Source organism: Petaurus breviceps, unplaced genomic scaffold (assembly GCF_028583685.1).
Source record: "Petaurus breviceps papuanus isolate PSGF00001 unplaced genomic scaffold, PetGlider_PUasm1.0 186, whole genome shotgun sequence".
Taxonomy (NCBI): Eukaryota; Metazoa; Chordata; class Mammalia; order Diprotodontia; family Petauridae; genus Petaurus; species Petaurus breviceps.
In genome coordinates this window covers 39,729,649-39,743,262 of record NW_027185798.1, presented here as the reverse complement: position 1 = coordinate 39,743,262, position 13,614 = coordinate 39,729,649, and the positions used below count along the sequence as shown (strand labels likewise).

General features: G+C 40.1%; 1 protein-coding gene across 5 annotated transcripts in view; it reads left to right on the top strand.

Moving 5' to 3' along the window:
* SLC22A15 (solute carrier family 22 member 15) overlaps nucleotides 1-11,944 on the top strand; it is a 90,400-nt gene extending 78,456 nt beyond the window's left edge. For 4 of the 5 annotated variants that reach the window (XM_069090269.1, XM_069090266.1, XM_069090267.1 and 1 more), the window contains 4 exons: nucleotides 2,314-2,434; nucleotides 6,480-6,552; nucleotides 9,909-10,097; nucleotides 10,401-11,944. In XM_069090269.1, coding sequence (XP_068946370.1) covers nucleotides 2,314-2,434; nucleotides 6,480-6,552; nucleotides 9,909-10,097; nucleotides 10,401-10,487 — 470 coding nt within the window. In that variant the 3' untranslated portion in view covers nucleotides 10,488-11,944. Of the gene's footprint in view, nucleotides 1-2,313; nucleotides 2,435-6,479; nucleotides 6,557-9,908; nucleotides 10,098-10,400 lie in introns of all 5 variants that reach the window. The other variant, XR_011168720.1, reaches the window with a different exon arrangement.
* Nucleotides 11,945-13,614: the final 1,670 nt, after the last annotated feature.

The following is a 13,614-nucleotide window of genomic DNA, read 5'->3' as shown; positions in this document are numbered from 1 at the left end:
CCATAGTGGGTTTTGTGCGTTGCTGTTCTTTTTCACAAGGCACGTAAAGCAAGGGCTGGGATTCTTTTCCAGGTAATCTGGCAAGAGGGGAAGACATGGCCCTGGTTGGCAGTGTCGGTGTTTGACATATCCAAGCTTGAATGTAAATGAGGATTGATCTCAGAACTAAGCAGGGAAGGTAGCACTTGATGAGATGCTGTGATGATCCTGTGGTTCCTGGAGCAGGACTTTCTTTGTAGGTCTTGTCTTCCTTTTCAGCTAAGAAATCAGGAATCACTGGAACTGTGGATTCTTTCACTAAGATGACCCTCATCAGGCATCCATCTTGCCTTTCATTCGATGAATATTCATGGGGAACATGTCCTGCAGACCAAGTATTGTGGGGGATACAGAGAAGTATAAGGGATCAGGTCCTGTCATTATTGCATCTCGTGGGATAGAAGTTCCTTGGGGTCATGGACTATTTTTGTCACTCTGTCTTCAGATAATTAATAAAAAGTTGCTGAGGACCTATACTCTGATTAGAATTTCATGTAAGCAATTACAAAGCAGAATATCAAAAGGGAAGGTTTGCTATAATGCCAGTTGTTATATATGAAGTTATAGGATCATGGGTATATAGAAGTTATCGCAGTAAGCAGAATTAAGAAAGGCTTTAGGAGGAAGCATTAATGATAACTAGGGCAGCTCGGTGGCACCCTAATGCTGGGCCTGGAATCAGGAAGACTCGTCTTCATGATTTCAGATTTGGCCTCAGACGTTTACTAGCTGTGTGACCCTGGGCAAGTCACTTAACTTTGTTTGCCTCATCTGTAAAATGAGCTGAAGAGGGAAATGGCAAACCATTCCAGTATCTTTGCAAAGAAAACCCCAAGTGGGTTCTTGAAAAATCAGACACAACTGAAAAGGACTGAAGAACACCAACAGCATTTTCATAATGTCCACAGTATTCCAGTCATTATACTAAGTGATAAGGTCCAAGATAGAAAAAATAAGATAGTTTCTGCTCTCAAGGAGTTCACATTTGACTTTGGGAAGACAATTTATATAGGAAGCCTCAGCTGCAGGGAAAATGGAAAGGTCCATTGGTCCTTAAGGTACCAAGGGAAGACAGATGGTAATGTATCTTCTTAAGTGACATTTTTACTGATAAAATTCTGTCTGTTTCTGACATTGAATCATCTGATATTGCCTAGGACTTTGGCATTGAAAACTTCCTTTTCAGGGTCTTTAGGAGTGGTTACTGAATGCAATAAAATAGAGCCTCTTGGGAGGGAGTAAGTCCCTCACGCTCCTCTCCCAATTGGAGGGCTTCCTATGAAGGAAAAATTGCATGACTGGATGGAGATGTTGTAGGGGAGATTTTTTTTTGGGGGGGGGTCGGTAGAGGTTGTACTAGTCAGTCCCTAGGCAGCTAGTGATACAATGGATAGAGCAGTGGGCCTGCAGTCAGGAGAAACACTTCAAACCCTGCCTTAGATACTTACTATCTTCGTGACCCTGGGCAAGTCACTTAATCTGTCTGACTCAGTTTCCTCAGTTGTAAAATGGAGGTCATAATAGTACCTACCTCCCAAGATCATTGTGAAAATCAAATTGTTAAAAACTCTTAGCACAGGCCTTGGCACATACTAAGCGCTATGTAAATGGTAACTCTTATGATTATTAACATCACTATATGGGTAAGTAGGGAGTGTAGTGAATAAAACACTGGGCCTGGAGTCAAGGGGACCTGAGTTCAAATTTGGCCTCAGACACTGGGCATGTCACTTCACCCTGTTTGCCTCAGTTTCCTCATCTGTAAAAGGAACTAGAGAAGAAAATTACATATCCCTCCAGTGTCTTTGCCAAGGAAACCCCAAATGAGGTCACAAAGAGTCGGACAAGACCAAAACAACTGAACAAGGCACTATATAGCGCTGTGTAGGTCCAAGAGTGAGAGTGCATGTCTCTTAACCATTCTTAAGGTTAGTTCCTTGTCCAGTCGAATCCTTTTGGCCTTCACCACCTTAACTGGATATGGACGTATATGGACATGGAGGGTACCTATTGCTGTTGGTCAGAAGGAACTAGAGGCTGGACACACGTGCATGGTGTCATGCTAAGGGTAAGCTGTGATACTTGTAACTGGAAGCAGGCATATGTCCATCTCTTGATCTCTGAGTCTTCTCCCTAAATTAGAGACTACAGCCATCCTGCCGTTTGGGATTGCCTTTAAAACCTCCTGTTCTTTTCCTAAATAACTATGTAAGTTCAAAAGGATTTTCATCTCTTCTAATGATACCCTCCGTTGGCTTGCCTTTTCTTTTCCAGACACAGGAGTTTTTGCAGTGGTGAATAGCCGTTCTTTGTCTTTACTAGGGAAACTGACCATCAGTGCTGCTTTTAACATTGTTTACATCTATACATCGGAACTTTATCCAACAGTCATTAGGTGAGTAAACATCGAAGAGCCCTTATCTAGGCAGTCTGTGTTTGTTGCAGTCTTCTGTCAAGATCCTCAGGCTTCAGGCAAATACCTACCTGTCTGATAGCTCCAGCTTTTTTAAACCTGTAAAACTGTCTTGAAAAGGTTGTCACTGGGGTGGAGAAAACAGTTTTTGCTTGGATCCTGTGGACATGTTGTGGATTAAGTGTCCTGATATAAATGGGGAAAGGGGAATGGTTATGTTTTGGGTTTTTTTGGTTTTGTTTGTTTTGTATTATCTGGCCTTACCTATTAGATTCAGTTCAACAAACTTTATTAAGCACCCCTTGTATGCAAAATACATGGTGTTAGGTTTTAGGAACACTGGGATGAAAAGCAAACAATCCCTGCCTTCAAGGATGTTATGAGTTATCAGGGCAAAAGAAAAAAAAATGCACACATATAGGTATGTATAAGCAAAATGTATCGAAAGTAACATGAGTTTGTTGGTGGGGGTAGCACAAACAAATGGGAAGGTTCAAAAAAGGTTTCATGCAGGAAGTGATGTTTGAGCTGAGCCTTGAGAGAAGCTGGGGATTGGAAGAAGCAGAGGTGAGCAGGGAGTGCATTCCAAGTATAGTTATGTCTTCCTCTGGCTTCTCTATGTCCTTCTTAAAGTCCAGAACTCTAATCTGGATTCAGTATCAAAATGAGGTCCTGACAAGCACCGGAAGAAGAAGAGAAGGCAGCTAGGTGGTTTGGTGCATAGGACTGGAGTCAAGAAGATATGAGTTCAAATTTAGCCTCACATACTTAACTGGATGTATTACCCTGGGCAAATCACTTAACCTCTGTTTACTTAAATTTTCTCGTCTGTAAAATGAAGATAACAGCACCTGCCTTCCAGGGTTGTTAGAAAGATAAAATGAGACAATATTAGCAAAAAGTGTTTAGCCCAGTGCCTAGCACATAGTAGGTGGTGCTGGATAAACGTTTGCTATTATTAATCTTTTTAGTAGCTACTGATTTTAATAAACACAAATATGTTGTTCACAAAAAAAAATCATTACTATCATGTAGTCACTTTGTAGTCCACAGTGACCCATAGTTCTCTTTAACACATGATAACTTATGTCTGCGCTGCTACTGGGCAGCTAGGTGGTGTGGTGTAGTGGACAGAGTGACAGACTTGGAGTCAGGAAGACTTCTCTTTCTGAATTCAAATCTGGCCCCAGACTCTTACTAGCTGTGTGACCCTAGGCAAGTCACTTAGCCTTGTTTGCTTCAGTTTCCCTCATTGGTGAAATGAGCTGGAGAAGGAAATGGTGGACCACTCCAATATCTTGGTCAAGAAAGCCCCAAATGGGGTCACAAAGAGTTGAATATCACTAAAAAACAATTCAACAACAGCAACAAACTACCACTGAATTCTTGAATTTTTTAAATCAAGTCTATTATTCTAGTCAGTGAAGGCAAGCAGACTGGTCTGTACTCTTCAGGGTTAGCCTCTTAAAATTATATTGTCTCTTCTGAAGACGAATGATATATTACTTTACCTCTCTCAGTCTTCAGGCATCTCTTTTGTCCCTTCATGTGGTCTAATAAATAATACCAGATACTTCTGCCTTCCACAAAAGCCCCTGCTGGAGTGTTGCTTCTGAAGTCCTAATAAGAGAAATAGCATGATGGAGGGGAAATAGAACTAGACCAGAAGTCAGGAGATCCCTGGGCTCAAACTCTGCTTTTAACCTTTACTTGCTGTGTGACCGTGGGCAAATTATTAAATCTGCCATGCCTCGGTTTCCCCATTTAAAAAAATAAAGATAATAATATTCACATTACCAATCTCACAAAATTTTTGTGTGGATCAAATAAGTAAAAGTATGTAATTTGCTTTACCAACCTTACAGCCCTGCTATTATCATCATTTTGGAAAATCTTGGGTACAAGCCCAGTGACCCCATGTCAATCAGTGTTCAAGAACCTTATTATCTCATAAATAGTTCTTGGATTTTTATTTTTTGATTTTGAAAAGATCATCGATAAAAACGATCTAAATCACTATTGAGGGGCGGCCAGGTAGCACAGCGAGTAAGAGCACTGGCTCCAGTGTTGAGAAGACCTGGAGATCGAATCCCGGGCTCAGACACTTAGCACCCACCCAGAAACACCTGGCCGTGTAACCTTGAGCAAGTTACTTAACCCCGATTGCTTAAAAAAATAATAATAATAAATCACTATTGATCAGAGGAATGCAAATTTAAACAACTCTGGAGTACCACCTCATATCTACCGGATTGGCTAATATGAGAGAAATATATAATGACAAATATTGGAGGGATGTGGGAAAATTGGGACACTGATGCACTGTTGGTAGAGTTGTGAGCTGATCCAACCATTCTGGAAAGCGATTTGGAACTATGCCCAAAGGGCTATAAAACTATGTAACATCTCTACTAGGTCTATATCCCAAAGAAATTAAATGAAAAGGATATATCTGTACAAAAATATTTGTAACAGCTTTTTTGTGAAGTTTTGAATTTTTTCCTTTTAAAATTGAAGAGATGCCCATAACTTGGGGAATGGCTGAATAATTTGTGGTATATGATTGTGATGGCATACTGTTGTACTAAAAGAAATGACGAGCAGGATGCTTTTCAGAAAAACCAGGGAGACTTACATGAATGGATGCAAAGTGAAGTGAACAGAACTGAAATCATCATACACAGTAACAGCCATCTTGTATGATGATCAGCTATGAATGACTTAGCTATTCTCAGCAATGTAATGATACAAAGCAATTCAGAAGTACTTATGATGCTATCCACCTCCAGAGAAAGAACTGATGGAGTCTGATTGCAGATCAAAGTATACTTTTTTACTTTCTTTATTTTTCTTAATTTTTTGTGTTTTGTTTTGGTCTGGATTTTTTTTTGCACATGGCTAATATAAAAATATGTTTTGTGTGACTGCATATGTATAATCTACATCAAATTGTTTGCCTTCTCAAGGAGGAGGGAAGAGAGGAAAGGAAAGAATTTGGAATTCAAAATTTTTAAAAATAAATGGTAAAAATTGTTTTTACATGTAATTGAGAAAAATAACATCTTTAAAAAAGAAAGGATATAGGGATAACCTTTTCTAATTTTCTTTCTTCATACTACTTTACAGATGAAGGAATTGAGGCCTAGAGGATTTATTTGAATAACTTAGCAAAGTCAGATAATAATAGAGTAGGGATTCAAATGCAATACTTTGGACTGCAGATATACTACTCTTTTCTCGGAGGTTTTCAAAGAAAATTCTCCCTTCTGAGATAGTCCATTACATTGTAAGGTTGCTCTAGTTTTTAGGATTTCTAAGAGAAAGCTGCTGATGGAGAGTATCCTTCAGTTTGTGGTGAAAGAACATAGCAAGTGAGTGTAGTATTAGAATTAGGATTAGTATAATGAAAGTAAGTTCTTGGCCTGATCTCTTGTAGGGAGTTACTGGGGCAACTAGCAAGAACACACTTGGAATGTGGTTTATTTGTCTAGACCAAGAGAAATTGTGCAGAGATCATGGTTTTCCAGTTGGTTTACTTCATCTTGGTGGTTTTTCTTTGTTCCTTGAATCACTGAAACTCATGTCATCTTCCAGTTCATTTTTAAAAATTTTATTTTTAAAATTCTGTTCAGGACTTTTATCTACCAATTTTTCTTATTGCTTTATACTTCTTGACTATGATAAATATTTCCAAGACATTATAGATGACAGTACCTATAAAATTTGCAGGATTTGTGAGCACCATAGTTAATGTATTGCTAAGGGATTTTGTCTTTCTGTTAGATGTTTCTATACATTTACGTTGTTTTAAAAAACAAATTGTAGGGGCATTAGGTGGAACAGTTAATAGAGCAGGAGGACCTGAGTTCAAATGTGGCCTCAGACACTTGACACTTACTAGCTGTGTGACCTTGGGCAAGTCACTTAACCCCAATTGCCCTGTCTTCCCTCCTCCAAAAAAAAAAAAAAACCAACCACCACCAAACTTTCTTTGGAAGTGCCATTGATCCTTTGTCTTTCATTTCAGGAATGTTGGACTAGGTATGTGCTCGATGTTTTCCCGAGTTGGTGGGATTATCGCTCCCTTCATTCCCTCACTGGTTGGTTTGTACCTTTTGACTTTCTCTTTCATGAATTTATTTTTGCTTTAGAAGGAGTTTTCTTTCTGCCTTGTGCCTGAAGAAGTAACTAAGGGATCCTCTTAATAAATCTACGTGAATGAGCTATCCTGTGTTCCCCAGGACTGGTCGTTTGTTTGGTTTTTTCCCCTTCGGGTATTGATTGTGTACTTGTTTTAAATTCCAATTCTAGTTTTGTTGCAGGGACTAGCCCCTTTCCTCAAGGGTTCCATCTTTGTTCTGTTACATGACACCCAAAAGGACCCTGTTTCCTGCCAGCCTCCCCTCTTCAGAGGGGGAGGAGGAAAAACATTCTTAAAAAGTACACTTGATTTAAAGTCAAAGGCCCTTGGTTCAATTCCTGACTGTTGTTTACTACCTTATGACCTTGAAAAATTCACTTCACTTTTTTACACCCCAAAAAAGAGGGGGTTGGACTAGATGATCTCCAAGGCCCCCCCAGCTCTATAACCTATGATCCAAAGAGAATATTAGTATATCAATGAAGAAAAAACAATTCAAACATATGTGTACTGCCAATGATGACTTGGCAGTATTTTCATTGAATCAGAGGTATTCTTCCTTTAGGCTTCCATTTTGTATTTATTTCTGGATTTACCATTGGGACCACATCTACTTTGGGCCAATCATTTCCTCCTGTGACCCCAACATTACCTGTTTGACACTGTTGTTTGTTTAGCCATAGTAAATTGTTAGCAAATATCTTCAGTTCTCTGACTAAACTATGTTCGGGTTTACCTGATTTTTGTGCTAAATTGATAAATACTTTAGAAAATGAGGAGTTTTATCCTGTGTGACCAGGATTGCTTTAAAGATGATGAACTCTTCATATCTTTACTCACCGTAGCCTCCTTATTCCCCTATTATCTCTATAAAGATAAGGAGATCTAAATTGAGAATCAGGAAACCCAGATTCCATCCCACTTTCTACTACTCTCCAGCTGCACGAAATTGAGCAAGTCTCTGAGTTTCATTTCTAAAAAATTAAGATTGGATGTAGGACTTACTTTTCCAGTTCCAAATTCTGTCCATTTATAGGCTGCACTTGATAGGGAAACATCTTTGGGAACTTGGCTGAAATAGCCCAAAAAGCTATTCCCATTCTTGTGGACCCACGTGCCAATTCAGTTAGGCAAGCAGAAGTGAGTTCACAGCATTGCCGTTATGTCTCCTGATTTCTAAGTCATAATGAGGAAGTTAGACTAGAACTTTCAGATCCCTTTCAACTCTAAAAAAAACCAGTGACTTCATATCAGAGCCTGTTTTCTTCTTCCCCAACTGATTATTTCTAACCAAGAGATTTATGGCAGGATGTTGAGTCACTTTGCCTCAGTATTTCTCCTAGTGGTACTGAGCTCTGCTTGATTTATTTGGATCCTATGAATCCAGTTAATTATGAAACAACCTCTTTGAACCACTCCCATATTTGGGTATGTCAATAAAATGGTACAGAACCTTTTGGCTACCTTCCCTGAGTACATATAATCAATGATTTAGACCTGGAAAGAATCCTAAAGGGCAGTGAGTTTAAACCTCCTCATTTTACAAATGAGAAAACTGAGGCCCAGAAATGTTAAGTGACTCACTCAGGGTCATACAGCTAGTAAAGTATTTGAGGCATAATTTGAACACAGGTCTTTCAGACTCTTGAAGACATAACCCAAAGCCCACAGGGCCCTCTGATACAAGAGTCTCTGTTCACCCTGAGGATAGGCCAGGCCTGACTCCAAAAAGAACAATAAATGAGCTTTCTCTCTCTCTCTGGATTTCTGTTCCTAACACAAAGTAAAACTCCATTGAAAATCTCTATAACAGAACTTTGGCATATCTCATGTCTAGGGTCTCTCCTACAGAGGGATTCACAGCATCCCTTTTAGACGGTATTCTCATTATACAACATGGACATGAAGGATAAGGCAACTGTTTATTTCTTCTCCCACAAAAAAAAAATGCTTGAAAAACAATGACTCAGAGGGTGCATTAACAAATGCAGAAAAACATAAAACAAGAACTCATCTCATTCATTATATTTTTTTCCATTATGGATTTCTCCATGTTTTGTCCCCTCCCATAAAGGAATCATATCTAATTCAATTTGTTTCAGAAGGTTGTTTATTCATGTGCCTTATTGGAGATGGGGGAACACCTCACGTACACAAATAAATAAATATATACAAAATTAACATAAAATACCATGTCCTGTTTGTCAAGCTGGACCAGACACTAGTTGCCTATTGATTAATGATGTCTTTCTCTTTGGATGGATATCCTAGAATATTTTAATATCTATCCATGCATTTCTGTTTATTCCTTTTGATTTGGGAGAAAGCAAATACTTGTAACACCTTTCTCTTGATCTGGCCAAATAAAGTTCACACCAATCTTGTGGCACAAGGCTCTTAGAGTATATATGTATGGAGGTGTGTGTGCTAGGTGAGTGGAGGGAGGTTTGGGGGTTTGGTCTTTTTCTGGAGGGAGTAATCCTTTAAATTGGAAAACATCAGGAAAAATCCTCACAATGGATGTCCTGAGTTAATAATGGTTAGATTTTTTGAGGAGACAAGATAGAACCAACAGTTTTAAAATACTGGGTAAGGCAAGTTTAATCTATTTATCAGATATGCCTATCAGAGACTCAGCCTCTAATACTTTTTGACCTTTGAACCTTTTCTTTGTTTGCTAGGAGAAGGTTGATTTTTTTCCCCTAGAGAATGGTTTAAGACCTGAAGTACCCACTTACAGCCCCTGTCTAATTCAGGTTGTTTCCAGTTCCTGTGTCCTGCCTGGGCTCATTGCTGAGATGACACTCCACCCAGCCAGTGTATTAATGTCAAGGGCTGAGTGTTGGGCCTAGGGCTATGGCAAGACATGGTTAAGGTGTATCCTTAGTGGAGTCCATTACCTTATCCCAGCAACCAGAAGTTAATGATTATTCAAGTAATTACCTTCTACCCAACACAGTTAAGTAGAAAACACTTGTAAGGGCTTCCTGCTACTGAGATCAGGGTAAAGTCCTTCAGTGGTAACCATAGTATCAGGAAGAGACTTAGGCATTCATCCTTACCACAGACTCATCCTTAGCCCCCAAACTGCATGCAGGTTTGTCAGAACTGCACTGAGCAACGTCCTACTTCTGACTTATTACACTCACATCATCACGTAATTGACCCACAATGGGTGCTTCCCATAAGGACCAAAAGGGTCCCACAAGCTTGGTCGTGGTGGGGAGGAATAAAATAAATGGTAATTCGTGTTAGTGCTCTATAATAGCTTAGAAAGGAAATTCACAGTGGGATTCTTCTCCTTCCCTGTTACAGAAATATGTGCAGTGGTCTTTACCTTTCATCGTATTTGGTGTTGCTGGCCTGTCTTCTGGACTTCTCAGTTTATTGTTACCAGAAACCCTAAACAGACCTTTGCTGGAAACACTGTCTGATCTCCAGATGTATTCATATAGGAGGCTGGGGGATGAAGCATTATCTTTACAAGTACTGGATCGTGAACAGGTATATTAATATTTTTCTTAATAATTTCAGTCCACCTCTTCAATGCAGTTGTAGACTTTGAAAAAGAAGGATTGTATAACCCTATTATGTATAACTGAGATAGATTATCTAGACATACCCTTTGAGCCCTCATAGCTACAGATTTTCAGGGAAATAAAGATGACAGATGATTTGTTGGCTTTCTCAAAGCCAGTTCCTGGGATACCATTAAACATACTATTTGTGGGATGACTTGGGTATTAATTTTCATATTTGGAACTCCATCCCATTACTTTACTGCTCTCCTCTCTTTTTCTGTTTTAGTCTGAAGACAAGGAGAGCCCACTGGAAAGTGAAAGTAATGAAGATGAGTTCTATGATGCCGATGAGGAGACTCAGATGATCAAATAAGGCCTGAGGCCCCCCTCCTTGGCTCTCCAATCATCTCATACGCCTCTGACTTCAGACAGATCTTCCCGCGAGCCTGGAAAGCAGCAGTCAATGCAACGGCCATGGAATGAAGGTAGACAGGGCTCTTCTTGGCTCTGAAATCCTCTCTGGGACAGGAAGAGAAGAGGAGACATTCCCACAGCAAAGAAGATTCCGGTGTTCTCGCTGGAGAACCATTGGAAAGTTTTCTTGAACTTAAGATGAGCTCAGAACTGTGACCACCTCCCCAGATCCCCCTGGTGAGAGAGCCTTGATCTGCGTTCCCAAATGGCACAGGACATTTCTGGAAGCTGAGTGCAGGGGTGCCTGGAAGTAGATTTTGTTGGTAGCCTTAATATGACCTAAAGGCTGAAGCATGAATTAGTCTAAACATTTTGGTGAGCAGATGGGTACATGCTTATTGTAATTGAATGAATGAACAGTATTTAATGTTTATTCTTGCTAACACTCCTTCCTTGTGAGGCAGATAAGGGTTTCCATGTCCACTGAATATGGGAGACAAGGTGTCAGGAGAGTAAATGATTTGCCTGAAGCCTCCTAATTTTTTATCAGAAAAGCTCACATTTTCAGCTTTCAGCTGAGTTCAGACCTATAGATCAGAGGGTTTTTAATTCAGGGTCCATGGATCCCCACGGTATCCTTGGATAGATTTTAGGGGATCTATGATCTTGGATGAAAAACAAATTGCATCTTTATTTTAACTAACTTCTAAATGAAATTTAGCTTTTCCTTCCATTATGAATGTAGACAAGAAAACATGATTCTGAGAAAGGGTTCACAGACTTCACCAGACAGCCAAAGGGGTCCATGACCCAAAAAAGGTTAAGGATAGATTTACCTTTGCTACATGTGCCTTTAATCTGAGAGATATAAGTTTAATAAAAATTAACCCATACAAAGAAGCTTTCTGAAGCTTTAGAGGTTTGACTCCCTCTGATGATGGAATTGATGATGGAATTTTTTCACATTTTTGCTGTATTACCTTAGATGAATCATTTGACATTTCTGGGCCTCAGTTTTCTGATTTGTCAAATGAGAAGGCTGGACCTGTAGAGCAGTGTCAAACTCAAATCAGAAGGAGGACCATTAGATCATATGTAAGGTACCCTGGGGGCTATATATTGACTTAGAAAACCACACATTAACATTATCTATGTAATTCAGCTAGGTGGTACACTGGGTTGGCATGCTGGGCTTCAAATCAGGAAGATTCATATTTGTGAGTTCAAATCCCTCCCAAGACGCTTTCTAGCTGTGTGACTCTGAGCAAGTCATTTAACCCTGATTGCCTCAGTTTCCTCATCTGTAAAATGAGCTAGAGGTAAAAAATGTCAAACTACTCCAAAGTCTTTGCCAAGAAAATTCCAAATGGGGTCACGAAGCATCAAACATGACTGAACAACAATACATCTATTATATTTTAATTTATTTTGTTAAATATTTCCTACCCTCAGAAGTTCTATGGGCCATGTGTAGCCCCTAGGCTATATGTTTGACACATCTGCTCTGGAGTATCTCCAATGTCCTTTTTCAGCCCTCCAAAATCTTTCTGATTCTATGGAATGATATTTCTGCTGTGACTCATGGTGTTAGAGCAGCCAGAGAATCTTCTTGGGAATGCTAGACCCCCAAGAGTATGCATAAAAGAAGCTGGGAAGTACACCCTAATACCTCCATTAAGGAGAGCACCCAGTTTTCCTCAGCTAAAAAGGATGGACGCTGCTGGCACATGGGTGCAGAAGGCAAGGGACTTCTGTCTGGAGGTTTGTTGTCCCTGTTTTGACCCTTTTCTGTGTTGCTCATTGGAAGGCTCAGAACTTATCTCCCTGACTTCCACCTTCCATAGATCCTGGCTCTGTTGCCAGATACCATCAGAAGTTCATAGGAAGGGGCGGCCAGGTAGCACAGCAAGTAAGAGCACCGGCTCCCGTGTCGGGATAACCTGGGGATCGAATCCCGGGCTCAGACACTTCGCACCCACCCAGAAACATCTGGCCGTGTAACCTTGAGCAAGTTACTTAACCCCAATTGCTTAGGGGTGGCCAGGTGGCTCAGTGAGTAAGAGTACCGGCCCCAGTGTCGGGATGACCTGGGGATCAAATCTGGGCTCAGATACTTAGCACCCCACCCAGAAATAACTGGCCGTGTAACCTTGAGCAAGTTACTTAACCCCGATTGCTTTAAAAAAAAAAAAAAAGAAGTTCATAGGAAATTGAAGCTCATAGAAGCCTGTGACCTTGGGCAAGTCACTTAACCCCAATTGCCCTGCCTTCCCTACTCCAAAAAGACAAAAAAGGAAAAAAAAAAGAAAATATCAAAGTTGCCCTGCAAAGTTTGCTTTCTCCAGCCACCTTGAGAGATACTATGTATTGACTCTCCTACTTTAAATTCTGCATGTACAGTGTTGACTTAGAAGGCTTTCCTGAAGCAGAAGATGCCATTGTTTTCTATGAAAACCATGACATGCTAGGACATTTCATAGGAATGAGGACAGGAATTTCCTGCGACCATGCTTTCCATTCACCATGTCCCCCAGAGCCCTGGGGAAATGCTAGAATAGGGGTTATTACTTTGGGAAGATTTCAGGAGGTCAATGAACTTAAATGACAAGTAAATTCTGTCTTCAGTATACTTGATGTCTTTATTTTGTTATGAATTTAATTTTATTTTATGTATTTAAAAACGTGATTCTGAGAAGGGACCTATAGGCTTCACCAAAGGGGTCCGTGACACAGAAGAGGTTAAAAACCCGTCCCCAAAACCCAGGCCCTGTGGACATCAGACCCACACTACACACCTCTTGCCTTGGTCCATCAACACGGCTGTTATTGGTTTGCACAAAATTAAGTTACACTTCTTTTTATATTTTAAAACCTTTTTAAACCTGCCCATTATATTTTAAGCTACTCAGGACCATTTCTCCTCCCACTGTGCCTGAAACCATATAGCTGTGGTGGCTGTGAAGCGAAGAACAATGCCAGACTGAGGGTTTCCTCCCACTTCTATTTCCAATGCCTAAAAGAAGAAGCCATGACGCTCCTCAGAGCCATTTTTATTTTCTTAGCCCCTGCTGCTGCAGGTGCCTTGG